The sequence below is a fragment of the Phyllostomus discolor genome, chromosome 13 (genome assembly GCF_004126475.2).
Source record: "Phyllostomus discolor isolate MPI-MPIP mPhyDis1 chromosome 13, mPhyDis1.pri.v3, whole genome shotgun sequence".
Lineage (NCBI taxonomy): Eukaryota > Metazoa > Chordata > Mammalia > Chiroptera > Phyllostomidae > Phyllostomus > Phyllostomus discolor.
Window position 1 is genome coordinate 53,694,556 of NC_040915.2, and position 16,132 is coordinate 53,710,687.

Below are 16,132 nucleotides of genomic sequence, written 5' to 3' on the forward strand. Positions count from 1 at the left end.
TCTCTCAGCACAGACTGGATTCAATATTTTGTGATATTAGTGAATTAAGGTCCAGTATATTCCTGAGTCAGAAATCTTCTCATTGGAGTCTTAGAGTTGATTTTTTTTTTTTATGTATGCTTGATGAATGTCCGGAATAAGCCCCTTCCCCTCAGCTTTTTCTCACTGTAAGTAGGAAGTCCCAGGAAAACCCAGATAAATTCTCTAAGTTAGTTTTTTCTTTTGAAGCTGCTATTCAAATTAACCATGGAGAGCAGCATACACTCGAACCCATCCATCTCAGCAACACCTCCCCCAACCAGGGGGAGTCCTAGACAAGAGAAAAAGAGAACATTCAAAGTCCGGAGTTTCATCTATTCTCACAAGCAGCGAGCGCCCAAAGTCATGTAAATCATCTGGGGAAGGGGGCGGGAGGAAACTTATTTTCCGGGGAACATTATTGGCTGAGTCCAGATGGGTGGCTCTTTATTGGCTCCCTTGGTTGTAATGGTTGTAGCGATGACAGGCTGGGGATGGTGTTCAGTAACAGGATCCAGCAGCAGGTCGGTTATGACAACTTCATCAGGGTCATTAGTGCCTTTTGTTTACAGCAAACACCAAACGGCTCAGCATTAGGCGAGTCCAGGGAGAGAGGAGAGGAGGGTGGAGGAGGAGACGGAGCCAGGGAGAGCGCCACGGAACCGAGGCTGACACACTATTAACACCGAAGAAAGACATCCGGGAGGGATCCAGCCTGCCGACGTCCGTGGTGGAGGGGATCCAATTCTGGACTCTCTGTTCTTTTTTCTCAAAGAGCAATTGCTTATGTTTATAAAGGCTAATCATTTTTTTGCCCATTTTGGTTCCCAGAAATGCCCCAGGGAGATGTTATTTTCAGTAAGGGGTCTTCCTGCTTCAAGTATAGTTTCAGTATCTAGCCTGCTAGGGTAAAATAAAGCAAAATCAACAGAGGAAGTGCAGTAATCTTTATTGGAGACCTACTGGGTGTCAGGGACGGTGCATGTTTATATGTCTCTCCTCCTTCGTCTTTTCAACAACGCAGGAGGGAGTGGTGCCAGTGTTAATGAGAACAGTAAACGCAGAGATGGAATAGGTTGCTTCTAAAATCACCCAGCTAGTCAGAGCAGGGCAGGGATTGAAATTCAGGTGTCTCTAGCCCCGGCTGGTGTAGCTCAGTGGATTTGGTCCGCTAGCTGCAGGCCAAAGGGTCCCTGAATCGATTCCCAGTCAGGGCACATGCCTGGGTTGCAGGCCAGGTCCCCAGTAGGGGCCATGCAAGAGGCAACCACACATTGATATTTCTCTCTTTCTCCTTCCCTTCCCCTTTCTCTAAAAATAAACAAATAAAATCTAAAAATTCAGGTGTGTCTCTTGTTCCAAACTTACTACACCAGGCTGCGACGCCCCCAAAACAAAACAAAAACAAAATAAGCCACCACCACCAAAAAAGAAAAATTCTTAACTGAGTGAAAGAGGTGAGTTTAAAAATCTCTGTACTTGGAGGACCATGAACATGTAGGCAGAAGCATGTATTTATTTGATGATCTGATCATGAGAAAGCTGGCATGATAAAAAGACACATTGAAAGAAACTGTATTAAATATGTTTGGCTTTTTTGGGAACTTACCCCTCCTCCTGGGGTGACCCTTGACAAGACACTCTGTGTTCCTGTTTTTAGGCAAAAAAAAAAAAAAGTGGGTGGAAGATGAAGTTTGATATTTGGCTCATGAAAATCCTGGTCTTGTTCTTGTTCTTCTGTGCTCATTGGTCATCTAGAGCTTCTGCTGCCCAACCAAACCCTGTCGACTTGTGCTCCTACTTCTTATACCCCCCTTGTCCTTTTCTGGACAGCCTCACAAACATCACGCTGTGGATCTTGAGAAATGTCTCGTAAAACCTGCCGATTGTGATGGCAGACAGAGGAGGAGCAGATTTGGGGCCGGGGCGAGGGGCGGTTGAGAAAGGGAAAGAGAGCAAATGAAAGAAGGCAGGGTTCTTGTGATGACCAGGTCAGGCTGCCTCTGCTGTGACATCACATGTAATGTCCAAAATTCACCCTTAGCCATTTCTGGTGAACTCTTTAAACCCTGCAAGCCACTGACAGAACATTTACGCAAATCCTAGTAAAATCTAGGCTCACGGTGTGATACGATCCATGCAGATGAACTGAAAGGATTTTTAAAAATGAATTCCTAGCTCAGGTCTTCTGAAGACTTCTGGGTGTCCCTTAACGCCACTCCAGTGCACCACATGGGTTCTGAATGTGCACTAGTGTGTGTACTGCTCTAGAAAAGTAAGAAGCCGATGAAAACCCCAGGCCCACGTGGGGAGTGGTAACCAGACCCTGAGACTGAGGATTAGGAAGCTGGAAATTCCCTCTTGCCTTGGTGTTTCAGCTTCTAGCTTTTCCACTTCCCCAAATCACCCTTGTGGTGGGTCAGCGTGCACAGGAGGTGCTCCCTAATTTTCTCTTTAACTGAGAAAAACAACAGGAGGGATACTAGTTCTAGTTCTCAGCCACCATTTTAATAACCAAACTCAAACCTCTGGCACCTGTCTGCAATGGAGCGGTGGCCACCTTGAGCAGACAGCTCCCCCATCGGTGGGCTCCCTGAGGGCTGCCTGGCTCCCAGTGGGGAGCTCTCACCCCACTTTGCTCTGCTTGGCATGAGACACATAACTTTCTCCAACTGTTGGGTTTCTCTTTGCTGAGTTTACGGAGGGGATGTTCAGGGTCAGGAGGAGGTGTGGGGGGCTCTGTTTAGGAGCGTCCCTGACCACGGCTGCAGCATCACCTGCGGGGACATCGCTGGGGCCACCCCAGACCTTCTGGAAGAATGCTGATTGAACCATGCAGTTTCAGAACTACTTTGTCCAGGGCACAGCGATCTCCCCGCCGCCCCCTGGGTGGTAGGCGTCGGGTCTCGCCCAAGTCCGACTTGCAGTGGTCCCGGGCGAGAGAGGGGCGTGAGAGCGCGAGGAGCAGGGGGCGGGAAGTCCGGAGGAGGAGGAGTAGAGGAAGTCCCTCGTGGCCACCCCGAGGGGAGGGCGGGACAGTGCTTGTGGGGACTCCGCCAGGAGGCACGGTGTTGGGAGGGCCTCGCCAGCCAGTCCCAGCGCGGAGGGTCCGGGACCGCTGGGCGCGCTCTCCGCGCAGACCCCTCGCGGAAGGGGCGGGGGCGCGTGCGCGGGGCCCCGGGCGGCGCGCGCGGGGGGCGGGGCGCGGTGACCCCGGCGGGCGCGAGGCTGCTGCGCGCCGGGCGCTGAGCGGGACGCGGGAGGAGCGCGCGCGAAAGGGCGCGCGCGGTCGGGAGCGCGCGGGGGGGCTGCCCCGGGGCGGCCCCCCCACGTCGGGGCGCAGCGGGCGGCGGCGGCGGGAGCGCGTCCCGTCCGGGTCCCGAGGAGCCGCCGCCGCCGCCGCTCGCCAACATGGCGGACCTAGAGGCCGTGCTGGCCGATGTCAGCTACTTGATGGCGATGGAAAAGAGCAAGGCGACCCCGGCCGCCCGAGCCAGCAAGAGGATCGTCCTGCCCGAGCCCAGGTACCGGCTCCCCGGGTCCGCGTCGCGGTCCCCAGCGGCCGCCAGCGACCCCCTGCGTCTGGGAGGGTTCGGGCGCCCGGCTGCTGCTTTCCCCCGCCGGCGACTTCGGGGAGTGGGCACTGCGGAGCCGGCCTCCCAGTTCCCGTCTCAGGAACGCGGCAGCGGAGGGCTGTTGGGGGGACTCGGGGAGGGAGCGCCGCAAAGTGCCCCGCGCGCGGCGAGCGCTCCAGCGAGGGGCTGGTGAGGATGTGGTTGTGACTTCGCTGGATCAGTTCCATACTTGTCGCCCCCTTCTGTCCCATCCCTGCCTCTCAGTCCAGCCCCATGCCTGCCTATCCTTCTCGCCTGATCCCTATGTTCCTCCCTGGAGTTCCCTCCTGCCCCGTCCCTGTCCCTCTTGCCCCATCGCTGCCGTGCATTCTACCCCATTCCTATCCTCCCTATCCAGCCCATCCTTCTCGTCTTCTTCTGTCTATTCCTGTCATTCCCTTGAGCTCCTTCCATTCTGGTCGTTCCTTCCCTGGTTCCTGCTGTCCGGTTTTCCAACTCCATCCTCTGCTCAGCTCCCTCGGGGCTCCTTAGCCGGGCAGTGCAGGCGTGGTGCCCTTTGTCCCAGGTATGTAAGCTGCAGCTTCAGGGCTCGCTCCCCTCGAGGTCCAACAGTCTAGTCAGCTGCCTACCGTCCTTTCCTCTCCTCTTTGTGTCCCGGGCAGTAACGAGTGGACCGCGACCCACTCGATCTTCTTTTGGGTGCCGAGTGTGTCACCTGAGCTGCTTCCCTCAACTTACAGGTCCACTGGTGGGACTTGGTTAAAAGATTGGAATAGGATTCACTTAAAAATGCACATTGAATGGGTGATTCCAGACTGGAAGTTGTTGTTTAAACGGCCAGAAGAAGGACCCCGTGGAATTGGCAAGGGGCTTGGTGAAGCCATACCAACTTATAATTTAAAAATTTTTTTTAAATTAAATTTATTGAGTTGACATTGGTTACCAAGTTGTAATTTTATCTCAGCTGCAAAATGATTTATTATTGATGAGCTAGTAAAAGACTTCATTAATTCACATCCTTAGCACAACCCCAGAAAAGATTCTTCATCTGATGAATGGTGACTTTCTAATAGTGTTTTAAACCAGCATTAGGGTTGGATTCACCCCCACCCCCACTTTCCTAATTCACGCTGTCATGAGTTGTCAGCAAATGCGGCTTCTTGACCCTAGACAGCTCTTGGTGGAATTAATAATAGAGACCTCCTCTTTATGGTGAACTTCAGGCCATGTGGTCTTGTCAAATACTGGAATCTACACCAATGCCACTCGCCATTGGAAAGCATCAGCCTCTGTAGCCTTACACGCCCAAGACTGCTTCAGTGTGAACTAGATATAAGAAAAACAAATCTTTCTCTTGATGCTAAGTCATCACCAGATTATTTTTACAGGCCCATGTATGAGCCCAAGTGCTACGACAATAGAAAGGATCAGCCCCTTCGAGTTATTTGTTGTGAAAAGCCAAAGTGTGTAAATGAACACACACTTGCTCATTCTTTTTGGCTTGCTGGCCCTTCTTAGCCCACGTATTGGGTGGGTTCCGTAGGCAGTGCTCTTTGAAAAGCAATGCCAAACAGTAAAAATCGAGGAGTGCAGACCATTTGGAGGGTTGTGACATTAACACTCCTAGTCCAGACTTGAAGGCATCCAAAGCTCATCCAGTAATCAGTGCTGTTTAAAATTTCCAGCACACGGGAAATGGGTTAAAACAACCCCCCCACAAACCTGAATTTAATTAAAAATAACAAACTACATTTCTATAAATGTGGAATAAAATGCTTAATTCCTCTTTCTGCTGCCTTCCCGACCCTCCTCAAAGGTCAAGGAGCCCTAAATATGTAGAGTTTCTGTATGTAAATTCAATAGATCTTGACTCATGTGCAGTCGTTTTTTGGGGGGGGTGTTGTGAGATATATAATATTACTAAAGTTAGGAACCTCTGTTCATTTTTTTTCCCTCAGTGTTTCGAACTTAGTGTGACTTCTGCTTTTTAGTGTTCTTAGGAGGTGCTTCTGTGCTTAGGGTGTTCACTTCCTTGTGTAAATAAATGCCTTTGCTTTAGGTGGTATCCCTCAGTAAGGCTTTTTTCTTATAAGGCAGAATCAGTGACTGGGAGCATATTTCTCCTGACATTTTAGAAATGAGAGAGATATCAACAGGAGAGTCATTTTAGGAAACGGCTCTTTAGTAATTGATATTCTGTTGCTATTTTTAAAACAGACTCTTGGATTGTGCCGTTGGAGCCTCCCCCAGGGATCCTAATTTGTTGTTGTGTTTATCTCAATGGCTTTGGCTTTAGTTCCCTAATGTGACCATCGACATGGTAACCACCACTCCCTGGGCTGGATGTGAGGGTTCTTCGACATTGAGATGATCAGGTGAAACCTCTTGCAAGTTTTCCTCCTGTCACTGCAGGGCCTGTTAGTGGCCTACCTGCTGGATTTCGGGGTGGGGATGGAAGGTTGGGGGCTTTCTGGATGTGGTTTAAGAGTCAGTCGAGTGTGAAAATGCCTCAGCGTGGTGACTCAAAAAGGCTAGCTCGATTTCACTCTCTCGGCTCCTGGTCGGACAAGACGTTTCCAACGAGAGTTTCTCGTTCATTTTGGAGTGATCCGTGTGCTCACCAGTCACCGGTCTTCTCGAAAAGGAGAGGTGGATTTGCGTTTTTAGTATCTAAATGAGAAACCTGAAACGATCCCCTGGTCTCTCACTAGTGACTTTTTATTTCCAGTGAATTGTTTGAAGTCCCTGGTAGTCATCTGTGCGCTTCCTTATTTTAGTTGCTTTGCCTTTTCCACGGTTTTGCACACGAAGGCGGCAGAGCTCTCTAGCGAACTGGAATGAGACAGGAGACGCTGGGGCTGCAGTCCCCGGCGTCAGGGGAGAACCTCAGTACATGGGCCAGGCTGCCCCGGGGGGGATGTTACTTTTCTGAGATAGCAAGAGACAACCGTTTTGTTATCTTGACACGTTATTCAATTAACGCACCAATGAGTGTAAATCCTGTAAAAGCTGACTATTTGTCCAAGTTGTATAGCTGCTCTAGCTTACTGAAATATTTGTTGAGCTAATGAAGCAGATAATGGGCTTTATCGGGAAGAGCAAACTGATCCCTGGACTCACGGAGCGGGCCTGTTCCAAACACTGTTGTTCAGATAGGCATGCCGGTTGTCTCAGGCTGTGTCAGAAAAGAAATACTTTTATTTAATAGGGTCTAAGTCTCATAAGCGGAGGCTTACAGGGGATCAGCATCTTAAAAGTAAGGCCCAGGGTGATCAAGACAGCTTTTACGTTAGGCTCATTACTCTGTAAACCTTTTCCAAACAAACTGCAGTTGGGTGGACTTGACCTCCCACGTGGTTGAAGGAGGTTGAGAAACACGAACCTGATCTTTCCCCGGGAGTGGCATTTCTGCTTATGTGCACATTGCAAATTTTGGATCATCGGTTGCAAACCTTGGCCTTTCAAAGTATTCACAGAATAGGGGAAGAGGTTCTGAAAACAACCTTTTATAAAGATTCTCTTTTTCACTTCTTTGGAGCATTAAGACAGACCTAAGGAGATTGGTGGTGGTGTTCATGACATTAAAATTCAGGATGAGGCTGTATAGCCATTTCTCTGAGGCACCAAAGGGGATGCTCCAATGGACCCCACTCCGTGCCGCAGCCGCTTCCTTTGAGGGGCTTACGGCCTGGTGGGAAGTAACCAGACTTGAGTCAAGAGAGAGGTTTACTTTAAAGCGAAGTTTCTTGAAGATTTCTCTTTAACCGAAGACTGGGGATGGCTTTTATTAGTCTGCATTCAGAGAACACATTATGTTTGCTCATTGTTTTACAACAAATTCTTAATTATTTCCTTTGGAGAGCTACCTCGCCATAATCTACATAGTCAAATGCTATGGGAGTTTGCATCTTCCTATTTGTGAAACTGACATAGGAAATTGATCTCGAGAAGTTGTTCAGTTTCATGAAGTGGGGGTTCTTCGGTCACTTCGCAAAGTCCAGGCAGGGGGAGAACTTGAAATAGTCCCCTCTGCTTTGGTCTTAGCGGTGTTCTGTGCCTGCCCGCTCTGTGCCCCAGCCTGGCTTTGACCTGGAAAGTCAAGGTGGGGAGAAAGAACTTAAGAAACAGGGGTGATGTTCTTGCTTCTGTTTCACTGGGGTACAGATACAAAGTGCAGTTTGTTCTGACCTTTCAGGTTTTATTTTGTTCTTGGTCAGAGCTAATTTGTGTGCGTGTGAAGGTGTGAGTGTGGTGCGTTGCTGTCAGTTCCTGGAGATAGACGTTCCGTGCGGTCCGTTGGGGCTCTGGAGTCTGCCAGAGCGGGGCACCGTGCATCAGCGCTAGGAGTCGCCCGCCCATTTAGATCACGCCGAGGCCCAGGCCCCACCCCCGTCTCTTACGTGCAGTGTCTTAGAGACCGCCTATTGAGAGCGCCTCCTCAGCACGCTGAGCTTGGCTTCGCCCACATCTGCTTGGGCCGAGACGGGAACTTTTGGGTCAGGTACCAAGGCTGGCAGGAGGGAAGCCTGGGTCTTCATCAGTCAGTGCCTGGCCAGCAGAGTTGGGTTTCAGAGTAACAGAGAAGAGAATGCTGGGGTCCCTGTAGCCCTGATGAGGGAGAGAACGGTAACTTCCAGGAAGCAGCAATATACTCACTACCCACTAACTACCGTTTATGGAGAACTTACCCTCCTCCAGGCAGTTTGCAGAAGTGATACATTTGTTCCCCAGTGTTGTCATGGAAGTAACATTAGCCCCATTTCACCGAAGGAGCAGGTGCTCGGGGAGGTTCAGGAACTCGGCCCAGATGACAGCTGAACTTGGCCGAGGTTTCCCTCGGTCCGGGTTCTTTCTACCCTGCTGCACCCTCTCCTGAAAAGGAATAATGAACATCCTCTCCTCTCCTTTTGCAAGGAATGGACAGCATAGCGATGCTTGGTGTTTGGGGAAACATCATTTCGCGGCTGCCTCCATCAGCTGCTGGTACAGCGCCGGAAGAGCCAGGCCCGGCCTCAGAGGCTGCTGGAGAGCAGCCGTTCCTCCGGGACCCTGGAGAACAGTAATTACGGCTAAGTGAATCAGCAGTCCGTTCCTCATTTCCCACGAGGAGCTGGAGGGTTAAATGCCTGTTCTGTTTAACACAAGGAGTGCAGGCTTGCTGCTCTTAATGAGGAATGGTATACAAGACCACCCCCCCCCCACTCCCCCTAGCCTGCAAACAGTATTTCTACCATTAAGAAAAAAGGGCAGCTCAGGCTATGCACCCCTGCCGCCCCCCCCCCGCCCCCCGCCAAATCTCCATTTCAGGGAAAAGGGCAAAACAGTATTTTTTGCTTTATTTGCAATAACAATCACTTTCCACTCAAATACCTTCCTCCGCGAAGGAAGCTGTGTGCTTGGAGGCTGCCGAAGGTGAAGCTGCGCTGTGCGAGCCAGATGGTCCTGGCCGGCTGCATTCTCTGGGCACTGGCAACGGGGAAATGGGGACGATTGAGTTAGCTGGCCACTTCTACTTCATTATTAAGTCATTTGTATGGTAAGCGACTTGCATGCTGATGAGGCTGGATGTCCCAGACCTGCCTGTGCTGCTTTTATTTCTCGCTTCCTTATTCTTCTCTGTTTTTTTGTTTTTTTTTTTAAATCACTGATTAGACGTTAGAACCCCTGGGCCTTTTTTTTTTTTTTTTTTTTTGATTGCTACCGGCAGTCTCAAATGCAGAAGTAATACCTTGGCTCCTCACTCAGATCCCGTTTCTTCTAATTTAGGAAATCTTCTTTTAGGTCGTCTGTGCTTCAGCTTCCGTGTGGAGCAGACACGTGTTCCAGTACTTTGTGCAGGACCCTGTAGGACGAGCCCATTAGGAAGGACAGTGGAAACATCTTTGCAGTTTATATACGTGGTGACTGGTGCTTTGGTCACAGGCAGCCTCGACCCAGCCATGGGCCTGTCCTTGTTCGCTACCGTTCCCTTCTTCTAGGGTCGCGGGAGCAGGGGAAGGCGACTCTAGGAGGGTAGCTGGGCCAGACCCTCCTCCTCAGTCAGCTGGGAGGCCAGCTGTCATCGCTGGCCCCTCATTTTCCTGTGACCTCCCTGCTATGGTATGTCACATGCAATAAAAGAGAAAGTTGTAGGTTAGGAATGAAGCAACATGGACCTGATTCTGCTGGCAACTTGCCACGGGTCCTCGGGAAGTTGCTTGAACCCTCCGTACTCTGGTTCCCATCTGTATGACGTGACATCTGTTCATTTCTGGTCCTGAAGTGTCTCCATAAAAATCTCAAGTCTCTTGTGAGCACTTTCTGCCCATGCAGTGTATTTGTAAACAGGAGGAAACACTAATTTCAGTCACAGATAACTCGAGAGAAAACGACTGAAGTATCACAAGATGATTTTCTTTTCGTTACACCATGAATGGCTGCTGTTGGGGTCATACGCAGTACAAGACGTTACACCTTCACACAGCACGAGGCTGCAGCAGATGTGAGGCGGGACACACGGGGGTGCCCTCAGGCCCTGCGCTCCCAGGGACAGCTCCAGAGGCGGGGCTTCCGTAAAGTCGGGTTGCCGATGGGGCGGGGCAGAGCCGGTGTTGACTGTAGACCTATACCCAAACGAGTTTCCCAGATTTCTTCTCAGTTTTCTTCCCTAGCTCTGTTTGTCTCTGTGTCTAGAACCTTCTGTACATGGTGTCTTACTTGGTTCCTTTTCTTTCTTCCCTTACTCTCCCCATTTCTTTTTCCCTCCCTCCCTCCCTCCTTCCCACCCACCCATTCATCCATCAGTCATCTATTCATGTATCCATCCATCCACCCACTCATCTACCCATTCATCCACCCATCCACCCATCCATCCACCCACCCATCTACCCATCCACCCATCCATCCACCCATCCATCCACCCACCCATCCACCCACCGATCCATCCATCCATCCATCCATCTACCCATCCATCCATCCCCCCATCCATCCATCTATCCATCCATACATCCATCTGGCTCTGGCGGCGTTAGCCTCAGTATTAGTTAACCATAGATAACTAAGCAGTGAGGAGAGTTGACTCACGCTTTAGAGGTCTTTGCTTCAGTAAAATGAACCAAAAGCATCATGTAAAAGCCACAGGCTGCGATACACTGAGTGGAGGCGGTTCATCCTAGTCCCCCTTAGACATCGTTGGGTCACGGTCACTCACGTGACACTGCAGGGTATCACGTTTGAAAAGATCTCGGAGGGTGTCCAGTCTGCTCGTGCCCTGGGTGGGTGCCTTCCCTCTCTGACATCCAGGGTCGTCTTTGGGGAACATCTCTGGTGGAAGCTCCGTGGCGTCGGAAAGTGTTCCTGTAAATCATTCTGCGCGCTGACCTCTCACTGTCACCTTGTGGCCGTGCCAAACAAGTTGAGAGGCCGTCAGACATTAGAAAGCACCTGCCTGGGCCTGTTGGAGGAAGCCGTGCTCCGTTCCTCAGTCACTCCCCCCGCCCCCCCCCCCCCCCCACACTGGGGTCTGCGCCCCCGTCTGGAATCTGTGCTCTTCGGTGTCCCTGCCACCTGGCCGAGGGAGAACACCAAACTTGACGAAGACCAACAACGTATTTGTAGAAGTACTATAGTTAATTCAGTGATGGCAAACCTAGTAGGAAGTCCTGTCTCAAGGGTGCGGTGGAGTCCCTGTGCAGGTCCATCCTCGGGAGAAACCCTCGGGCGCCTCAGATGGTTTAGAGTTCATTGCCGCGGTTCACTCAGGGGACTGCTGTCCCCGTGGTCAGCATCTGGAGGCCGGATGCAGGGCTACAGGCGTGTCGTGATGGCGACCGCTCTGTGGAGGGCTGAGTGCTCGGCCCGTGTAAGTTTTAGGTAATTATGAGCTAAAATATTTTAGGGAGAAAGCGAGCTTCGTGTTGAAGTGTTCTTCTGAGGGATTTAGGGGGTGCGTTTCCCGAGCTAAAAACCTCACAGCACCGTTAAACCGCTTTCCCGGATGATAAGCTCTTGCCTTCTGCCTTGCGTAATTAAGTCAGTCCATTGCTCTCTGTTATCTTATCCGGAAAGATAACCCTGGTTATATTTTCAGGTTATTTCTTCTAAATTTTCTGTGTCTGTATTGCTTTTGATAAGGGTTTAAGTTAAAAATGAACTAGATGTTATATGGGAAGGCGTTTACACAGCTGTGAAATACTGCAGACTTTCATTTTGCCTTGTGACTAAGGCTGTGATGATATTTTAGATGTATCTTTTTTTTTTTTTTTTTACAGATTTTATTTATTTATTTTTAGACAGAGGGGAAGGGAGGGAGAAAGCAAGGGAAACATCCATGTGTAGTTGCCTCTTGCATGCCCCCTGCTGGGGACCTGGTCTGCAACCCAGGCATGTGCCCTGACTGGGAATCGAACTGGTGACCCTTTGGTTTGTAGGCCGGCACTCAATCCACTGAGCCACATCGGCCAGGACTAGATGTATCTTTTCAAAAGATGATGCCATGGCCGGTGTGGCTCAGTTGGTTGGAGAAACTCTCATCCATCCATCCACCCATCCATCCATCCATCCATCCATGTCCTGTAACTGAAAGGTTGTGGGTTCGATTCCTGGTCAGGGCACATACCTAGGTTGTGGGTTCAATCCCCCGTCCTAGTGCGTACTGGAGGCAACCAGTTGATGGTTCTCTCTTTCTCTCTCTCCAAGAGTGATGAAAAAAAAGTACTTGGATGAGGATTGAAAAAAAAAAAGGTGGCTCTTGTGTTTGCTATGGATGTGGGGGCTCATCCTCCAGGGAGAAATGGAAGTAACCCTAATGCCTGAGGCCATGGGACTTGAGTACACATCTTCAGGGGGTCCCACTTCTTTCACCTACATTTGCCTTTGTTTTCCTTATTGCCATAACTGGGAAAGGAATGACGCAGTGACTCTCGTCGTGACAGTACTGAGTGTGCAGTGTCACGTTTTTGTGCTCTTTCTTTTCCTAGAGATTTTATTTATTTATTTATTTATTTATTTTTAGAGAGGGAAGGGAGGGAGAAAGAGAGAGAGAGAAACATCAATGTGCGGTTGCTGGGGGCCATGGCCTGCAATCCAGGCATGTGCCTTGACTGGGAATCGAACCTGCGACACTTTGGTTTGCAGCCCGCACTCAATCCACTGAGCTACGCCAGCCAGGGCACACTCTTTCTTTTCCATTCAGGACTTGCTTCCTCCTGATTGGCTTTTAGTGACAGTCGAGGAAAGGTTATTATGTATGTAATAAGACATCGCAGCTACTATTGGTCCAGAAGGAAAAGGTGTTTTCCGCACAGTAGCAGTTTGTAAATAATGAATGAGAAGATGCTACGTCAGTGATTACTCCCCCCACCCCCCCAAACCCCTGAGTTTTATGGTCAGGGGTTTCTTAGGGTTTAATCATTTGGCAGATTTTTTTTTCTTTTTAATTTTATGTGGAAAACCAGCTAGTATCTCTGTGTTTCTGTCCTTTAAATCAAGTGACTGGCTTTACAGGGGAATGATGTTTGGAATGATTTGTAACACTCAGGTTACTTTATAAAAATAACTTATTTTCCTCTGGCCATTTCATCCTGGAAAGTGAGGCAGGTGGTGGAAGACCCTCCACAGGAGATTGGAGTTTCAGGTTTCAGATTCCGGCCAGTGGTCACCTCTGGACTCTGCCGGGCAGCACAGAGGACGCCAGAGCAGGCGGCAAGAGCAGGGCCCTGCTGCAGGGCCTCCGGGGTCCCACCCCGTTCACACTCACCCGCCCCTGGGTGACTTTCCTGAGAGCCAGGTTGTAACTGGGGTCCGTATTGAAATGGTCATGATGAGGATGAGCATGTTGGGCGTCACAGGTACATCTGTGTGTACCTGTGTGTATGTAACTTGTTAAACCCAGCAACCTCAGATACTCATTTCATATTTATGACCTAGATTTGAATTCAGAGCAAAAACATTTCCACTGATACTTGTGTATAATGCTTTATAGTTTGACATGTATTCATTCTTCTTCTTAGTTCTTACAACTCTCTATAGTGGGTAGAAATTTTAAAAAGAAAACATTATTCTAGCGTTGTCCACGTGGAGAGGCAGAGAGGCGTGTTTTGCTTATTTGCGGGAGCGCTGGCGATCTGGCTAGACGCGGGCATCTCTCCCGTGGCCCTGCGGGCGGACGGCCCTTGGCCTTTCAGACCAGAGCCTGGGTCTTCTCCCTGCCCTGGGCGGGTCTCGTGAAGTTCATGCCAGTCAGCCAAGTCAGCCGTTTTCTTCTTAGAGACTGGTGGTTCTTACTTTAAAACTTAAAGACCCCTTTGAGAATCTGTGAAGCTAGAGGCCACCAGTCTCCAAAGTGCATTGACTCACATAGCAGGTCATCTAAAAATCCCAGCTGTAACTAAAATGTAAAATTTACTACTTTACACTCAGCACTGACTCTCCCAGGAGTCTAAGTGCCCCAGGTCTGAGTGAGCAGAGCGCTCGGTCCTGCGGACTGCCCCCCCGGAAGTGCAGTGGCCCTTGCAGGGTGGCACGGCCAGCACCAGCCTGTGACCGGATGCAGCAGAGGGTCTGGCCTGTGGCTCGTCCGCTCCAGCTGGGACCAAGTCATCCCTCCCTGGGTGGCTTTACGCTGGATGTGGATGCTCGAATTCCCTGCCGGGGAGTGGCTTTGGTGTCGACTTGTCTGTCTGTCTTTGCGTGTTCCCATGTTCCTGTGTTTCCTGTTCCCAGTGGTGGGCGGCCTCTGCTGGGTTTGCCAGTACGGCCCCTGAAGCCACAGCCAGGCTAGCCAGCTCCAGAGCCTTTGGCACTTCTCTGCCCTCTGTGTCACGTATCGATGTAAAATTTTATTTCTCAGAGGACAAGGTTTTTCCCGTATTTTCTGATCCCTGGGGAACGTCTCTACAATACTCATCATCTCCATTTCAGAAGGAGGAAGTTCAGGTTCAAAGGGAAGCTAATTGCTCAAGGTCACATTGACAGCAAAAGGCTCAGTTTGGCCTCAGTGCTAACTCTATGCACTTTAATGGCCACCTGCAGATTGTGTTTTGCCACCTAGACCGTCTGAGAGAATAAGGCTCTTAGATTTGGGCGGAGGAACATCATCAGTTTCAGACATTACTAACGCATTTGAAAATGCATCGTCTTCCTTCAGTAAAGGGTTATCGACCGCAGGGAACTGAAGGGGTGCTCCAGTGACTCACATATGATTCTCCTGGAGACACCGATTTAATAGTAAATATATGAGTAATTCCTTAAGAGATGTCAGAAATGTTATGGTAAGTAACAGGATAGTTATCAAAAATGATGGCCACCCTGGCTGGTGTGGCTCAGTGGACTGAGTGCCAGCCCACAAACCAAAGGGCTTGATCCTCAGTCTAGGGCACGTGCCTGGGTTGCAGGCCAGGTCCCCGGTGGGGGGCGCACGAGAGGCAACCACACATTGATGTTTCTCTCCCTCTCTTTCTCCTTCCCTTCCCCTCTCTCTAAAAATAAATAAATAAAATTGTTTAAAAAAATGATGATGGCAGCGCTACAAACTGAGAAAAGCTTCATGTCAAGGGTTTTTGATATTTTCTCACCCCAAACATGGTTTTATAATTTCACGTGCACCCTTATCTTAAAAACAAAATTAAAATTCCTCTCTCTCCCTGTCACCAGGTAAATGGGTCTCCTTGGCTCGGAACACCCTTATCAGTTACCCTCAGCACACAAAGGATTTCTATGTACTGAGATAATGGTATAATGTTGTTTCTGATAACGCTGTTGGTGGCGCATTCTAAGTCGTGATAGAAAATTAATAGAACAGGTCGCGTGTTTAGCCTTTGCTCGGAAAGGTGGTTGAACTCGTGCTGGCGCGGAGTTCTCTGGGTCAGGAGCACACTAGTGAGCGCATTTGCAACTTGCCTTCCCCACCCAGTGGGGCGTGTTCAGCTTCGCCTTGTTGGTAACGTGCAGATGGATCTCAGGCTTCTGAATTGCTGCCGGATGTGCCATAAAACCTGCTACCGACCTACCCCTCTGTCCGGAATCACAGCTGCTGTTATTGTAGGGAATGTGCTTGCCTGTGGATCCCTGGACCCGTGTGTTCTGTAGATAGCCCCCCGGAGAAGTAAGTAAGATACAGGCATTCACGGTTTTGCCAGGTGACGCCAAATTGCCCTCTGTATTTTTAAGAATAAGTAGAGCTGCATTCAGAAGTCTCAATGCTATTATTTAAAATTATTTCATAGAGACTCTACAGATACAGCTGGGTAATAAGAATTAAGATCTTAATGGCAAATACATGAGTACATGGCAAGAGCTAAGTAAAAACCCTGTAAGATTAAATTTGAATTAGAAAGTCATTTTAACTTCGTGATTCTTTTTTCTTTTCAAATCTGTGTATTTAGCCTCCCTCCCTAGCCACGGAAAAGCCCGAGCGGAACCCGCAGCCTCGTCTCAGCGGGCAGCCGCACGGCCGCACCTGACCCAGGGCGTGGTCAGGGGCTGGGCAGGAAGCCCGGACCCCTGCTGTGTCCGGCCTCAGAGGAGCCAGGCGGGGGTCGGGGTGGGGAGGGGGGCACCAA

At 49.9% G+C, this 16,132-nt stretch overlaps 1 protein-coding gene across 1 annotated transcript in view; it reads left to right on the plus strand.

The window, feature by feature from the left end:
• Nucleotides 1-3,327: 3,327 nt before the first annotated feature.
• GRK3 (G protein-coupled receptor kinase 3) overlaps nt 3,328-16,132 on the plus strand; it is a 114,366-nt gene continuing 101,561 nt past the window's right edge. Inside the window, exon 1 of the mRNA XM_028527900.2 lies at nt 3,328-3,542. Within this exon, the coding sequence (XP_028383701.1) occupies nt 3,430-3,542 (113 nt within the window). The 5' untranslated portion in view covers nt 3,328-3,429. The remainder of the gene's footprint in view (nt 3,543-16,132) is intronic.